Source organism: Dipodascopsis tothii, assembly GCF_038497935.1.
Source record: "Dipodascopsis tothii strain CBS 759.85 unplaced genomic scaffold V1510scaffold_18, whole genome shotgun sequence".
NCBI lineage: Eukaryota > Fungi > Ascomycota > Lipomycetes > Lipomycetales > Lipomycetaceae > Neoaidaea > Neoaidaea tothii.
In genome coordinates, this window is record NW_027118002.1 from 85,728 (window position 1) to 100,614 (window position 14,887).

A 14,887-nucleotide genomic window follows, 5' to 3' on the forward strand; every position below is an offset into this window, starting at 1 on the left:
GCTGAGAAATAGTGGTCGACTGAGCCTTGAAGAAAAGCAAGTGCGCCTGCGCCTAACTAAGAATAAGGTTGGGTAGATCACAAAACACCGATTTCACGACTATTACGCGCAACGCAAGCGCAACATTCGATTCAAATAAAATCGCTGTGGCTACGACATGAGCCAGCTTGTTTTAAGTATATGAAGTGGTTACTTCATGGTCTACAGCTTCGAGTAATGCGAAATAAAATTAGTCAGCTTTCTATGATGACTAAAGCCACATTAAACTATGTTTATAACAGATTTATTATTGTGCAATGGAACATATACAGATCACTCGTCATCTTCAGCCTCCACATACTGGTGGCGGATGTCCTTCCATTGCTTCTGGAGGGTCAGATAATTTGTAACTCATATCACTTACTCCAGCATTCTGCGAATCCCAAAACTTCTGGAACGAGATGTCCATAACGCTTTTCCTGTTAATATTTGCCAAAACATGAGAAACCACTTACGAGTCCAGGACAAAAGCCGACGCGAAGATTGACGCGACAAAGGTCGAGTTGCGGCGAAAAACCGAGTTGTAGAGCGAAGTGGCCAGCGACTGACTGTTAGTACGGTCTTATATCACATTCGATCATTAATAGACCGAGGAATGGTTTAAACCCAAGAACGCATATAAATTTGATGAGTCGGGATATAAGTTGATATAAGAAGCAAGCATGCTGGTTGCGAAAGGACTGCCATTATCTGTATGCTAACTGAGCATATCTTATTTCATTCTAGGTAAGCCAGCGCAACGTCTTCTTCTCATCAAGAAGCCGAACATATGATAGCGAGCTTGGCATGTCCGACCGCGTAAGACCGACTGGCAGGCATAAAATGTTGAGAAATCATCGTGCTGTAGCTAACTCAACTCTCTGACTTGTTTCTTTTCTGAACCGTATCTCAATCAAATTTGTTCTACATTCAAGGGAATCCATAGCATGCTCCTCATGGCGACGTATGCATTCGAGGAGCGATAGTTGTCTTAGAACTTACCATTGTTCGGGTAATGTGTGTAGGTGGTAAAAAAATTAGTAGGTGCGAAATCTTTAAAGACGACACTCGCTCACTACTTTCTTGCAATTCCGATTGGCTGTTGAGCAGTGTATTATCACGTGACTGTGAGCATATCTGTCGAATGATGGCAGCGCTACGTAGAGCCACTTAGGTCACCCTGTATTCAAGAGGTGACAAAGCGGTCGATCCCAACGACTACCGAGTCGACAGGAAGAAAGAATGCATTAGAATAGAGATCATAAGAAAAAGTGGACAAGACACAAGAACCTTTATTATTTTCCGTCAGCATACCAGCATTATTGCTTAAGCAGAGCAGAATATTCAGCCGAGATTTTTTCACGGTCCGCATTTAATTAGGAGTGCGGGATTCCGTACAAAGAGTCAGGCAACCAAATTTGAACACGAACGACAGCCTGTAACGAGACGATTCGGGCGAGCTTCAGAGTCAGCAAGATGATGGATAGTACTCAGGACAAGCAGACACCTTCTGGGATTCAGGAGAATGAGCTTGGCGAGAGAGTAGTACCCGAATCTTTGCGTGCTGATGGATCTGTGCGTCCCGAGCGAAGAGTGCGACCTGGCTTTGTGCCTGAGGAAGATGTTCCCCGGTACAATGTCGCGGAAAGAATACGTGCCCGTCGCGAGCGAATGGAAAAAGAGACTGCAGAACGGGAGGAACGCGAGGCTCGTGAACGGATAGAGAGAGAAGCCAAGGAGAAGGAAGCTCGCGAAAAGGCTTTGGCAGAGGAAGCAAGAAGAGCTGAGGAAATGATTCAGAGTGTTGATGTCAATCTAATTTCGAAGACAGGACCGTCTTGGTTTGATGACGATGATGATGACGACCTCGATAGTGCGCTTGACAAGCTGGGTGGCTTGAAGTTGGCGCCCAAAAAGCCAGAGTCTTGCGATAAAAAGTCAGCCGAGTCAAAGCTGACAGAAACGAAGCCTACAGACTCCAGGTCTACTAAAGGAAGATTTGCAGCACAGCCTAGACCGAACGAACGGAAATATGAGCCTGCGAAGCCTGTTGCTAATGCGTGGTTCACGCGTAAGATCGACCATGGGGCTGATTCAAAGCCGACGAAAAAACCTGATTTGCATTTGGAGTCTAAGCAAAAGGGCCGACCAGATCTTCGAACAGATTCTAGACAAGACCCACGAACGGAGAGCCGTTCCAGTCGTCGTGCCGATAGAAGAGATTCACGCCCAAACATGAAGGAAGAGCGGCGGGGAAACGACACGCGGTTGGATCAGAGAGGGCCGAAAGGATCGTTAAATCCAGACCGCGAGCGCGAAGGACGGCCTGAAACTGCGCGTGGACGGGTTCCAGAATCTGCCCCCCCTCAAAGAGCTCTGTCTTCAGAAAAAGTTGAGGTTCGCGGTCCTCGGTCGGTCTCCCTGGCTGGGATCAAACCTGAGGGACCTGAAACTGCAAATGGTATTTCTTCCTTGGCAGCAAGCAAGTGGGCGTCGGAAAACTCGGATGGACCGGATGCAGACAGGGACGATAACGATACATCGACAAGCACCACTGGAGGGCCGAAAAAACACTCTCGCGGACGACGAAGTCGCCGCTCGAGACGAGGACAAGGGGGAGGGCACAATGACGAATTTCACGCAAATGGTACGAACGGTGCCGCCAACGGAAACTTGTCAGAAGCCATGACTGGTACCGGTGACAAAAAGCATACAAATTAGACTGTATCATACGTGTAAAAGTACTGTTTGACACCAAAAAACAGAGAACTTGGATACTTGTAAATCTACGAACTCATCAATATAAATGTTTTACCAAATATCTTTTCTATTCCTATCTTAACGCCTGGAAATTCACAATATTAAAACGTCTATACATCAAAAAGTAACGGGATCCTCATCGTTTCAAATATACACACCAATTGCTCACAGCATAAGCATAGCGGAGAGAAGCGCGATCATGACCGCTCCAGCCGGGACACCAAAAGTCGCAGCTCCGGCAGTCGCTGAAGCAATAGCAGCGGCAGTCGTGGATGTCACTGAAATGTTCGACGCGACCGAAGTGCTCGATGATTTCGCTGAAGTTGTCACAGTAGCCAGGGTCGATGTGACCGCCGAGGATGTCGTGTCAATCTGCGTAGTAGTCGCTGTAGGGTCAACAGACGACGGCGACAACGACGAGCTATTCAATGACGAAGTCACTGAGCTGATCGTAGTAGACAAAGTGGGCGACGTAGAGGAAGTAGAGGGTGTCGACGAAGTCGAGGCGACCGATGAAGTCGAGGCGACCGACGAAGTCGGGACGACCGACGAAGCCGAAGAAGTCGAAGAGGTCGACGAAGTGGTAGAAGCAGCCGAAGGCGATGCCTTCGCTGTGGTGGACGACACGCTTGAAATAGACGAAGAGCTAGCAGTTGACGAGGTCGATGTAGCAGACGACACCGACGACGAAGCGGTAGAGACAGCCGAAGACGAAGCGATGGCCCCAATGTGGGTAGTCGCAGAGTAGACGGGTCCGTCAGAGTAGCCGCCAGCAGTTCCATCGACAGCCTCGATGGAGTCGGCATCACCAGAGTTGTCGGTGTATTTGTAGGAGGTTCCTGTGGAGTAGTCTTCAACAAAAATGCTCTTCACATAAAAGTTAAAGGGAGCGTCACCAAAGTCGACCAGGCCACCAGCCCACTCAATGGTACCCTCAGCATTGGTGGGAATTCCAGCAGGCCAAGAACCAACGCGAACCTGCATCGGAGACTGTGGATATCCATAATCACCAGCATCTTCGGGCGTAAGTGTACGAACAGCGGTGCCGTCGATTGTCCAAACTATCGAATCCCGAGTCCAGTCCACTCCATATGTATGGAAGCTTCCAGTGGGATCGTCGACTTCGTGCATTCCACCACGATCGTAAGTGGAGGTGTTGCCCTTCGAGAAGTAGTTGCTCTGTAAATGGTAGTTGTCGCCTCCAACAAATTCCAGGTCGATCTCATCAAGATCGTCAGACTGAAGGATAACCGACGAGACTACTCCGGTACCAGGAGCAGCCTGTAAAGTCACTTCAAGCTTTCCGAAGAAAATATAAAAGTTGGAGGCAATTGTCGGAGCATCGTTCGCGTCGTTAATGACAAAATTAGCACCAGTGTCGGAAGAGTACGAGATATCATCAAGAGAAGCGGTGACTGTGAAGTCCGAAGAGGCTCCGTTAGTGAAATCAACCTCAAGCGCCTCGCCAAGAGCAGTGTCAGCCGAACAAGTGTCTGAGAGCGGGTTGCAAGACGTCGAAGTCTGTGCGGCGACCACAGGCAAAGCAACCAGCGCACACAATAGATTTTTGTACAGCATTTTGATTTGCAAAATTATTAGACAGAAAAGTAGAAATCTGCTGTGCTGAATATCAGGTTCCAAAGAATTCGTTAAGTATTTATAAAAAATAAATGAGTCTCGAGTACTCCCTGTAATAGAAAATAGTATGTACTTTGGTATGTAAGATGCGTTCAGTCTGAGACGAGGTCATAGGCACTAGGTTGCTCCAGAGCGCGTTTTAAGAGCTAAAAGTACTATTTTTAGCGGTGGCTGGTGCAAATATAGGAACGGCTATTCAATACGGTTCTAATCTAACTAGAATTGAAATCTTGTTTAAGGGATTCGGGTTTTCGAGTCTAATTTAGGGATACACCATCAGCCGTGCGATACTCTTACGTAACCTAAATTTTCTCTAAGTATGGGACACCTCGGCAGCTAGCACATTAATAGGAATGCACTAATATAATTGCGGTTACTTCCCAGAGCTGAGGTCATACTGAGACGATTTAAGGGTCGATGTTAGCCACTGGTACATACTATGACGACATTAGAGGCGTGCATTCCAGCCTTCCGCGGGTTTTTGGGTTAGTATATGTATCTTCGATGTGAAGACAGCTATGTATAGGGTAGCGCATGTTTAATCAGTGCATATGACCGCCAGAGCATTTGGAGTACCCCTGCTCGAGAAGCGCCTCCACAAGTCGCCGGTCTGAACATATCAGCACGACCGTGCGAAAGGAAGGCAAATTCAAGCTGGTGGCGAACTCGCACGGCTGGCCCATAGCAAAAAACCGTTACGTTCGACAGGATTTGTCGCTACCAATCATGCTGCAGAATTCCGCCACTTGTACGTGTGGTTCGAATACGAGAAGGCGCCAGACCAGACGACTGACCATTTCGTACCCCAGCTTTGGTATTGGCATATGCGGTGCCGCGACCATTCACCGCATATGAGCTGGTATGTCTATGGCCGTCCGAGCTAAGCCACAATTTTGAAGTGGCGGCTGAAGGATCTCAAGTAAATGTAGTACCACGTCACAAGCAGACGGAGTGAACAGCGCCATAAAAAATGCACCAACGGTATCTATATAAAGTGAGGGTTCATAGAAGAGAGCTTTTGCGTAGAGCTATCGCATATACTACCAAATATACGTGCGGGAAATTTTGAAGAGAAGAAGATCACCCTCTTGTCGCGCTGTACAATCATGGTATACCAAAGATCAGTCGCGCGTACCCCTTTTGGATTCTCGGCTCCTTACTAGACCCCTGCACTCTGGATCTCCTTAAGTGCCATGAGACATTTGTAACTGAAAATAGGGCCGTATATCTAAACGAACAATTGGTAGTTTACGAACTCTGACCTGCTAGCTATTACGCACAGAGGTACCTTATAGGGTTTTTAGTGAGCATATGAGAGGAAGTTCACAAAATAGCATGATTGTATTTACACTTATAATCTTTATCACAGAATATAAAAATGTTCGAAGATGGGTGTATATATGACAATCCAATGTATACACATTGTGCACATGAGCTACCATTTGTGCCAATCCCAGCGTGGTTTTAGCAATGTGATCGAACAAATGGACAATGTAAATTTTCCAAGCTTTCGCCAGAACAAGCAGTCAGGGAGTACAATATTTTCATGAATTAAACCGCTTAACACTCCCTGATTTTCCTTGGAGTAAATTTATTCTTTTGCTCTGAGAAATACGCCAGGCACCTTGCTCGATGTCCATGCACCATACCTGGTTGTTAGCATCCGTGTCATTTTAAAGTAAAAGCTGAACTTACAATAACAGTGTTGTTTTTGTGTCCGGTAAAAAAGTATGTGTTCTCCAGCCATTCATCATTATGCCCCTCATAGAACGCTGTGGTGAGTATCTTGTCGTCTAATTCACTAGAGACGTCTCGCGAGATGATACTTTCCCCGTTAATAGTCCAAAGGTGAATGAAAGATTCATTGGCTGTCAATATATCGCCAGTGATCTCGTTTATAGCCGCAGATCGAATAAGACCAAGCTCGTTATCATGGCGTAATTCTCGAACAAACCGAAGTCTATTAAGGTCCCATACCACCACTCGGCCATCTTCAGAAACACTCACAATTGCACTGAAAGAATGAGACACTGCCAAAGATATAATTGGTGAAGTGTGACCTCTCAGGCAAGCCTTAAATTGTAGTTCAACTGATTTGGCCGTACCTTGTATTTTCCAGACACAAACGGTACTATCGTACCCTGCAGTGACCAGTGTTCTCGAGTCCACTGCCTTCACCACAGTGATATTGCTCTGATGTATCTGTTCCACATGTCCTATCAGTTTACCAGTCTCAATAGACTTAAATCTGACCCCGTCATCGCCGAAACCCCACTCTACCATTCGCTCGAACGAAGGGGGTATGAACATTCTGTAAGCAGGTGTGGAGAACGCTTTCTCATCGCGAAGAGGATGTATCAAAGCGTCTATGTTTTGTCGGAACTCACCAATAGGTGAACCCATCTTTATCAGAGCATCAGCGTCCAGATCGAGTATACTTTTCTGGACTGTGACTTCGCGTTGAGGATGAGGTCGAGTAAATACTTGATGAGGAGTTTGTCCGAAATTATGGATAATTCCAATTGTTGCGATTCGTTCCATAGGATCCTCTATTTTATCAAGATCGATCGCACCATGGTAACTCAAATGGTGATATACGTTTGTGAACTCGATAGCAGCGTCACCTCTCTGCTTAAACCCGAACACAAGGTCAACCCACTCATGCAGATGCTGGCTTACATAGGGACTCTCCAGAGCTTCGCGGTTCTTCTGAATGAAAATTTTAGGGTCACCCTTAGCCCAAGGCGGTAAAATTACCGACCCAATTTCTTCTCCTGAGCCCTGTAGCGAACCGAATTTGAAATCATTGGAATTCACCAGGAACTCGGGGAGATAAAAAAATTCAGGTATGAGCTCTCTAACATCTGCCATGTTCTCCCTTGATGCAGATTGCCATGCTCTTTCCACGGAATAAAATAGTCTGTCTGCATGGTCAAAATGACCTCCTTGTAAGAGCAAATACGACTGAACGAATGGCTCCAGCCGTATCAAGTAAGAAGAAACGATCATTGCGGATGAAAAATGTGTACCGTAATGAAACGGAGGTTGAGAGCTGTCGTTGAGGTCTGCAAATGATTGGTACCTTTCACGAAATTCCCTTTCGCGTTCACTTGTTTGAGCTCCCATAGGCTTTGACAAATCGCGAAATGTAGCCGGATTACTCAAGTCCAGTTCATCGCTTGTGTAATCTGCTATCACCCAAGGGAACACAGGATACTGCGTGAGATCGTTGAAAGTCCTTCCAGCCATAGTGTTGATAAGCATCAGATAGTAGAAATTGGAAATCTCTCCTTTGATCCACCGTCTGGTCACAGGATTTGCCGCGCCTACAGCAAATACGTTTGCCAGCTTCGAGCCCAATTGTCCCGCCAGTCCGCCTTGCATATTCGGCTGGAAGCCTTGACGCCAGAGGTTTTCCGAGAAAACAGCGGTCGCTTCGGTGGAAACCTTGTTCACCAGTTTACTGTGAATTTGATCTCTCTTCTTCGCTGAAATTGAGGTGATCAGAAAACTCCGACCATCTGAAAAGAATAACTCGAGCGCGACATTCCTGAAGAGGAATTGACGTCTCGAGACGTGGACTAGATCCTCGAAAGACCAATGACGAGTATCATGCTGACGACTATTGACACGTTTTGAGCCGGTACTTTTGTCACTTCCAGCTATGGTCTGTAGATATTGATCGCGTTCCTGTGCAGGAGCTTCCCAAAGGTTCACGATTTCGCCGTCTGCTCTTTGGAAGAAATTGTCTATGAGATAAAGGTTATACTTTCCGAGGATAAGCAAGCCTTCTATCGAATCCAGGCCTATTATGCGACAAACATTCCAAAGGTCGACGACATCGTCACCTTGTTCAAGACTGCGCAATACCTTTCGGTTTTTATCCTCATACATATCGTCATCAGCCTCTTGGTTTCGAGGATCTTCCACGATTTCAAATCCGTCTTCGTTTTCCGCAGAAACATCGACGGTGTTCGAAGAGCTGTTGATTTCGGTGTCGTTGTCGAGAGGCTCACTGAAATTAGCTGTCTCACTTTCGCGATCAATCTGGTTGGAAATCTCCGTAAATGATGTGCTGGATGACTCGTCGTCAACATCTGACTGTATAGCCATGTTGGCAAGAGACTCCTCTCCCTTAGAAAGGTATCTCATCAAATTGCCCTTGTTGTCTGCTGTCATTCTTTTCCTCATCCTGTTGCGACCCTCTGTGAGATCTAATCTCCATTGTCGTTTGCGTCCATCTTCAATCACGCCAAGCGGCCGAGTCAGATCACTCTCAAGCTTTGCATATTCTGAAGCCAGGAACGAGAGATTATCCTGCTGGTCCTGTAGATTCCTCATAAACTTCAAATGCTCGGTGGTAAAGATTGCTCCTTCCCAGAATTTTAAAGATGATTTGTGCTCACTGAAAATCACGCGAGTGTGATTTTCTTCCATAGCAGTCTGTCGCAAACGTTCGCGCCGTTTGTTGAGTCTCACCTTTGTATTCTCTTCAGATGAGCCATTCTCGTTTTTAACGAATGCAGCCCATTCTTGAGCAACAGTACCGAGAAAAAAGTCATCTAGAGAGCTCTTATTGAAATCAACCCACACCAGAAAAGATGCGTTATCCTGAAGTCAGCTTCTCCTATTTTGGCACATACCAACTCTTGCAATTTCTTAAAACCGCTTGACAGCTGTCGATTTTCTTGTATCAGTGGACTGCTTTGACCCGTGTTGCGTACCTGAAGTCTTGACTTGGTCTAAGATGAGTGAAGTTTCCACAGGTTTGTGAACTAAAATCATTCTCCAGTTCTGTCCGTCAGCATAAGACATCAAATGACTTACATTTGCGGCAGCATTTCTCACACTCTCATCTTTGTCAACTAGCTTGATATACAGCAAGTAGCAAACGAGCTTGATCAAGTGATCTTCAGTAAATGCCGGCGACAGAAGTACATTTTGCCAATAGAGTATCTTATGCAGAAATTTCACGACTAAGTTCGAGTCTGTATCCACTTCGTCCATTTCAGAGAGCTTGAATAAAACGAGCTTCATGAAAGCTAATCGCAAATGTGCAATGACAGTATGACATAGTCTGACACTCTTCAGACGTTCGACGTTTGGCTGTTGTAAATACTCAATCACCATTCCAATAAGCTCAAGTAGGGGTTCTGCGCCGCCTAGGAAACAGCCATTAAAAACCGACTCCACCATTTGTTGGATAAATTTGCCGAAGTTTGTCAACGTCCGCGGCTCGATCAAAATTCTTGTATTGAAGGAGATAGTGGTGTGTAGATGCGAAATAGTGTTTCGGAGTAGGTATGTCTCGAAGTATATCTGATATTCTTGAAACGTCGGGGGAATCTTTTGTCAGCAAGATACTCGAATCGAATCAACATACCAGGATTGAGATTATCAGCTCAGAAAAGTCACGGCGATTGAGAACAAGATCGGCAAAGACGCCTACAACCATCTCCAGAAGACCTTCAACGATTATGTTGGTCACTTTGAAGTCCTTGATTTCTTTTTTCGCAGAGGGCAAAATTTGCTTTGGGGTGGGCACGTTCGAGGTCGAAGGTATGGTCTGCGGCTGAGTTGACAAAGTACTCAAATCTGAGGTCACAAGAACGAAGGAAGAACCTCTCCGTAGAGAAGTCGCTCTTGGACGAGCACCTCTGCGCTCATTTCCAGAAGAATCACTCGTCGGCTGTACAGACGCAATTTTCTTGATGACTTGTGACGGATTTCCGGCGCGAGATGCTGGTCTCACGACAACCGGCTCGCCATCAAATGTCAACGCGGAATCTCTGGATTGAAGTTCAATCTCTGGACCTACAGGATCAGCGCTGCAGATAGCCGGAAACAGTATGCTTAGGACGTCTTGAATGAACAACGGTGTTGAACAAAAGTCCTGAAATGATGGACATGAGCCATGCATTTCTGTAAAAAACTGTATCAGAACTTGAAGATGTTTCACAAAGCTTTGTTCAAACATCCCCTCATCTGACCCTGAAACGCTGGACTTGATGACTGGGTCTTGTTTTATGGTATCGTCTGAAGTTTCGGCTCTGCTAGAGTCAACATTTTCGACATCAGCGCTACCGCTATACTCCCGCTTGTGCTCTTCATTCAGCACTGTCAACGTTCCGGCCTTCAGCATTGCACTAATGACTGAGAACATTTCCGGGTACACGACAGCAGCTTTGCCTGATTGTCGGAAAGTCTCGACTAAATGGAAGAGCTCGAGCGTGTTCGGCTGGATATCAACTGTTGCTATATCGACTCCAAACAGAATAGAGAGCATAATAGGCCAAATTTCAGGGATCCGCCACTTAGAACGTAGACGCTCTTTCATGATAATAAATCCACCCGTCTTGGTCGAAAATTTGCCGACATAGCTGGATCCGTGAATGACAAGCAGCCTGGCCAGAATCTTAGTGCCGCAGATGACTACTTGATCACTCTCTTGAGAAAGAAGGAACAACACCCACTAGAAAATTAGATGACGTTACTTACTGATGGCTTACCTTGTTAGTAACAGTCCGGGCGAATTTTTTAACGATCGCGTTACTCGAACTATCACATAAGACATCGGTAAAGGCCTGTAGAACAAGAACTCCAACTTCTTGTTTTGAGACCCCATTACTAAATGATAGCTCGGTCGCGGGTTCACCCGGCTGTTGTTTCGGACCATTATCATGAAATGCGTAAGTGACAAACAAAGATATAGACCTCATCACATCTGCCGAGACATTTATCTTAATGATGGACTTGAAAGCGTCCATTAAATAAGGTAACGACTCCTTCGTGAAAGACCCCGATTTCAGAGCTTGTAAGAACTTTTTGACAATCCCTTCCGGGTCAGTGAAACGAAGCAAGTCAACTTACTCATTCGATTCATCCGCTTGGAATTGAAAGTTGCATATGTACTCTCGAGACCAAAGAGCGCAAATTGTCTAAAGTAGGCCTTTAACGTATCCAGACTTGCAATACGCCAGATATCATAATCAACCAATAAAATTCGGTACGCAAGTGGATTCGTAATCATTGAGTTCCTATTTCTTAGGGAGTACGCCCAGCGCTCTTACCTCGGGTCTGAAAAATCGTAGCCAACGAAGTCCAGAATTTTGTTCAAGGTGTCCATCTGTATGACTCCAGGAATCTGCTTCATCTTGATCAAGTTTGCAGTTATGGCGAATCCATGGATGCGCTCCATATCATCCGAGTTTCTCCAGCTTTCGCGTAGTAGTTCAAAACAGATAGAAAGCGCAGTTGAAAGCTGTTCAGAGGTTTTGGCAACCTCAATCATCTTCAGAGGTAAACCAGAACCACCGACTCTCCAGGACGCATCGTCAAGACTCTGCGGAATGATCACAAGAGGATCTCCAATTCCAATTCCAATGCCATTTATTGACGAGAGGGCAATTCGTATATCCGGAAGAGCAGAGTTGAGCAATAGAAGGTGATTTTTGCTCAAGGCAGAGACTGCCTTTGGAGTGACCTGTAGGTTGGCATCGTCTAGGTGCCAGCTATGATTCAGTGCATTTTTTGCATGAACACTCCATGTGATTTTCAACTCAGGAATGATCGTAGATCCTCTTTGCCGTATTGATGTTATGATGTCGCTGCTATCCTCTCTCCCATGATGAAGTTGCTCATTTCGTAGGTTAAGAGACGCTGAAGCTCCATATGTTTGAAATATGCCGAGAGTATCTTGAAAGTTTCCGTTATATCTCGGACCTAGCTTGTGATGAACGTAGATTATATCGTCCGAGAAAATATCCTCGAACAAATGTAGTGACGCCAAACACCATCGATGACCGATAACGTTTTTGCCAGTGCGTGGTGAGAGATCAAATGGCGTTCCAATAAAGGCCTGTGCGTGACCTTCATTCGGTGGATTAGATGGATAAGGACATTTCACAACCTCAACAAGTTTCCCGTTTATATAGAGTGAAGCCTTCGAAGCTGAACTCACACGAGAGCGTCTATGAGCAATAGCAATATGGTACCAGCTTCCTGGCTTAAATTCCCAGTTTTTAAAGCGAACTGACGCTCGCGATGACGAAATTGATGTCTGCAAGATCAGCTTGCAAGTTTCTTGCTCGAGGTAAACCAATGTGAAACACTTTTGCGTTTTATCGTACACACCAAACAATGTCAAGTGTGCAGAAGGATCTAGGTTCTCAATTTTGATCCATGACGTAAATGTGTAACCTGGTGACGGTGGCGGAAACGTCTTCCCTAAAGAATTAAACTCGACAGCGGAGAATCCATTCATAGACAAGTCGAACATGATACGAGGAGGCTCTCTTGAATTTTTTATGGTGGACAGGAGTATAGCAGCAGCTTGTTCTGACTTCATGGACTGGCGAAACAGATCTTTCGCAGTTGGAGTGTCCAAGCCAAGGTCACTGAGTCGGTGGAATAGAGTATTGTAATGAGAGACGACTCTCGCTGAGATTGGCTTCTCAGTTTCGCGATCCGGCACTTTCGCCCAAATAAACGGTAAAATCCGACCAACAATACCACTAGAACTTATAGCCACCTTGTTGGCGACAGATGCATCGACAAGATTTATGATCGAAAGAATTCCAGCTGAAGATGTCGTGATTTCATGCGACCCGCTAATTTCCTCACAAACACTGGCAATGAACGGTACTATAAATGGAAACGTGACTCGCTCTTGTGACAGTATCTCTGACAGTCGATTTGATATAAACCGGTCGACCTCGTTGTCTGTATGCAGCGGCTTCTCGTCCTGTAAGGCATCCAGGTTTCTCGATAGCGAAACAAATAATGAACAGATCGAGAAGTCGTCAATCAGGAATGCAAGCAGTATACCCAGTAACTGCTTAGGTTGTAGCTGTACAAGACCACTGGTGCTTATGTGGGACCTGATGAAGCCGTAACCGATTTTATCTGAAAGGTACTTTTGGTTGATGTCATGAGATGACATTAAGCATGCAAGCACAGTGAACAGGCACTTCGAATTTTCAACCATTTCCTGCTGAATCTCGGAGTTGGATGTGTTGCTCAACGGCTGAAGATTGGTGAAAACATCTCTAAGAACTTCAAAGCCACCAGAAGTTCTAAATATCTCCTTTGCCTCTGCAGACTCGGTCAGTAGGCGCTGAAGCTCATATAGGGTATGCAGTCTTGGTACTATATCGATGACTGTCTTCAATGTGTCGACTAAAGACTCGATGGGGTGAGAGTTCTGTACTGCGTTCTCACCCGATGTGATACTCAAGGCAGAAGTAGTTACAGCCATGACGTCCATCGTTGAAGTCGTGGTAGTTGCTGCCGCGGGCGGCGACGACGTTAGCAATCTGTTAGCAGGTCCAACAGAAGCCGAGCGGTCCGCCGGTGGCGGTGACGAGCCGCTCGAGCTTCCGCTCATTGCGCCAGGCGCTTTGGTCGGTGGAACTGAGCTCGCCATTAAAATGCTGCCACCTATTCCCTCGTAATTATGCACATCAATCAGGTGAACGCTGTAGATTCGAGTGATATCAAAACTGCTGTCACGTCAGGTTGCTGCGGGTACGCGTCGTATATAGTCTGCTGATTAAGTTCAGTGCAAGGGCTGGCTATGTCTATGCTGTTGATATTCGCGAGATTATTAAATTCACGCTTCTTATGTTTAGTACAATTTCATAGGACCCAATATGTGCGGGTAGTATCTCTATCAGTTGGGTCGTTGATGCACAGACCTTTGCAGCGGTCTATGATGGCACGGCGCAGGGGGGTGTGAGGATTATATAATCAATGGGTAGTCTACTACCACTTCGCATGTAATGTATTATGTGATATCGATGCTCAGATGGTACCCGCGCTGCAAGTTCAAGGAAGGTTAAATAAACTACACGCGATTTTTGTTCGACGACCGCGGGTCATTCCAATATAGATCATTTCTTACGGTATAGATACGCCACTCCATCACAACAATGCAGGTTGTAAGTCCGCCTTATACTCTCTACCTTTTGATGTGAGACTAACTCACGCAGCTATCTCCTGGAGACGAAGCACAGGACGTGCAGGTGCTGTGGGAAGACCAACAGAGGATCAACACCTTTTCAAAGCTGAATGCGCGCCTTTCTGGCCTCGAGGATGACTATGAACTGAAAAAATCCGAGAAGGAATATCTTGAAGATGCTACTCAAGAAATTGAGTTGATCGACGAGGACGAGCAAGTGCCGTAAGGGTGCTTAGTTGAACATCACTGATCATCAGGTACAAGGTGGGCGACTCATTTTTTTGGGTCAAACAGTCAGAGCTATCGGATCGGCTAGAGAAAGAGATAGGTACGGAAACGAAAGGGATGTCATACGTGAAGACTAACATTTCAGAGCTTGCAGACGAGGGTTTGAGCAGTATTGAGGAACAAATGGCAAATGTTACGGATGAAATGAATGATCTGAAGGCGATGCTATATGCAAAGTTCGGGAAATCCATCAATTTGGAACGATAGAAAGCTTCTACCAGTCAT

The 14,887-nt window shown here is 45.8% G+C and overlaps 5 protein-coding genes across 5 annotated transcripts; 2 read left to right on the forward strand and 3 right to left on the reverse strand.

The window, feature by feature from the left end:
• Positions 1 to 208: 208 nt before the first annotated feature.
• On the reverse strand, positions 209 to 1,084 carry V1510DRAFT_418094 (ubiquinol-cytochrome C reductase). Its single transcript, XM_066934074.1, has 4 exons — positions 1,021 to 1,084; positions 495 to 583; positions 404 to 452; positions 209 to 366 (listed from the first exon to the last, which is right to left on the reverse strand). Exons 1-4 carry the CDS (start codon positions 1,021 to 1,023, stop codon positions 313 to 315), a joined length of 195 nt encoding a protein of 64 aa, XP_066788492.1. The 5' UTR covers positions 1,024 to 1,084; the 3' UTR covers positions 209 to 312.
• A 97-nt stretch (positions 1,085 to 1,181) lies between these two features.
• On the forward strand, positions 1,182 to 2,837 carry V1510DRAFT_418097 (uncharacterized protein). The gene has a single exon (XM_066934075.1). It carries the CDS (start codon positions 1,495 to 1,497, stop codon positions 2,737 to 2,739), a length of 1,245 nt encoding a protein of 414 aa, XP_066788493.1. The 5' UTR covers positions 1,182 to 1,494; the 3' UTR covers positions 2,740 to 2,837.
• V1510DRAFT_418099 (putative cell wall glucanase) lies at positions 2,826 to 4,399 on the reverse strand. Its single transcript, XM_066934076.1, has one exon. It carries the CDS (start codon positions 4,354 to 4,356, stop codon positions 2,944 to 2,946), a length of 1,413 nt encoding a protein of 470 aa, XP_066788494.1. The 5' UTR covers positions 4,357 to 4,399; the 3' UTR covers positions 2,826 to 2,943.
• A 1,685-nt stretch (positions 4,400 to 6,084) lies between these two features.
• Positions 6,085 to 13,672, reverse strand: V1510DRAFT_366256 (uncharacterized protein; the record flags this gene model as incomplete). The annotated part of the gene is made up of 8 exons (XM_066931253.1): positions 6,085 to 9,027; positions 9,060 to 9,103; positions 9,141 to 9,210; positions 9,244 to 9,762; positions 9,800 to 10,888; positions 10,926 to 11,251; positions 11,287 to 11,453; positions 11,487 to 13,672. 8 exons carry the CDS (start codon positions 13,670 to 13,672, stop codon positions 6,085 to 6,087), a joined length of 7,344 nt encoding a protein of 2,447 aa, XP_066788495.1.
• A 724-nt stretch (positions 13,673 to 14,396) lies between these two features.
• Positions 14,397 to 14,869, forward strand: V1510DRAFT_366470 (Prefoldin beta-like protein; the record flags this gene model as incomplete). The annotated part of the gene is made up of 3 exons (XM_066931268.1): positions 14,397 to 14,596; positions 14,632 to 14,702; positions 14,748 to 14,869. Coding segments are annotated over 3 exons (393 nt in total), but the record flags the coding sequence as incomplete, so codon positions are not given.
• Between the last annotated feature and the right edge of the window lie 18 nt (positions 14,870 to 14,887).

What these genes read in the sequence shown, in the direction of transcription:
- V1510DRAFT_418094 (XM_066934074.1), bottom strand. An exon ending in TCGGCTTTTGTCCTGGACTC is followed by an intron (nt 453 to 494) that starts GTAAGTGGTTTC and finishes TAACAGGAAAAG; the next exon opens with CGTTATGGACATCTCGTTCC. An exon ending in GGGATTCGCAGAATGCTGGA is followed by an intron (nt 367 to 403) that starts GTAAGTGATATG and finishes CTGACCCTCCAG; the next exon opens with AAGCAATGGAAGGACATCCG.
- V1510DRAFT_418097 (XM_066934075.1), top strand. Translation starts at nt 1,495, where the DNA reads ATGATGGATAGTACTCAGGACAAGCAGACACCTTCTGGGATTCAGGAG.
- V1510DRAFT_418099 (XM_066934076.1), bottom strand. Translation starts at nt 4,356, where the DNA reads ATGCTGTACAAAAATCTATTGTGTGCGCTGGTTGCTTTGCCTGTGGTC.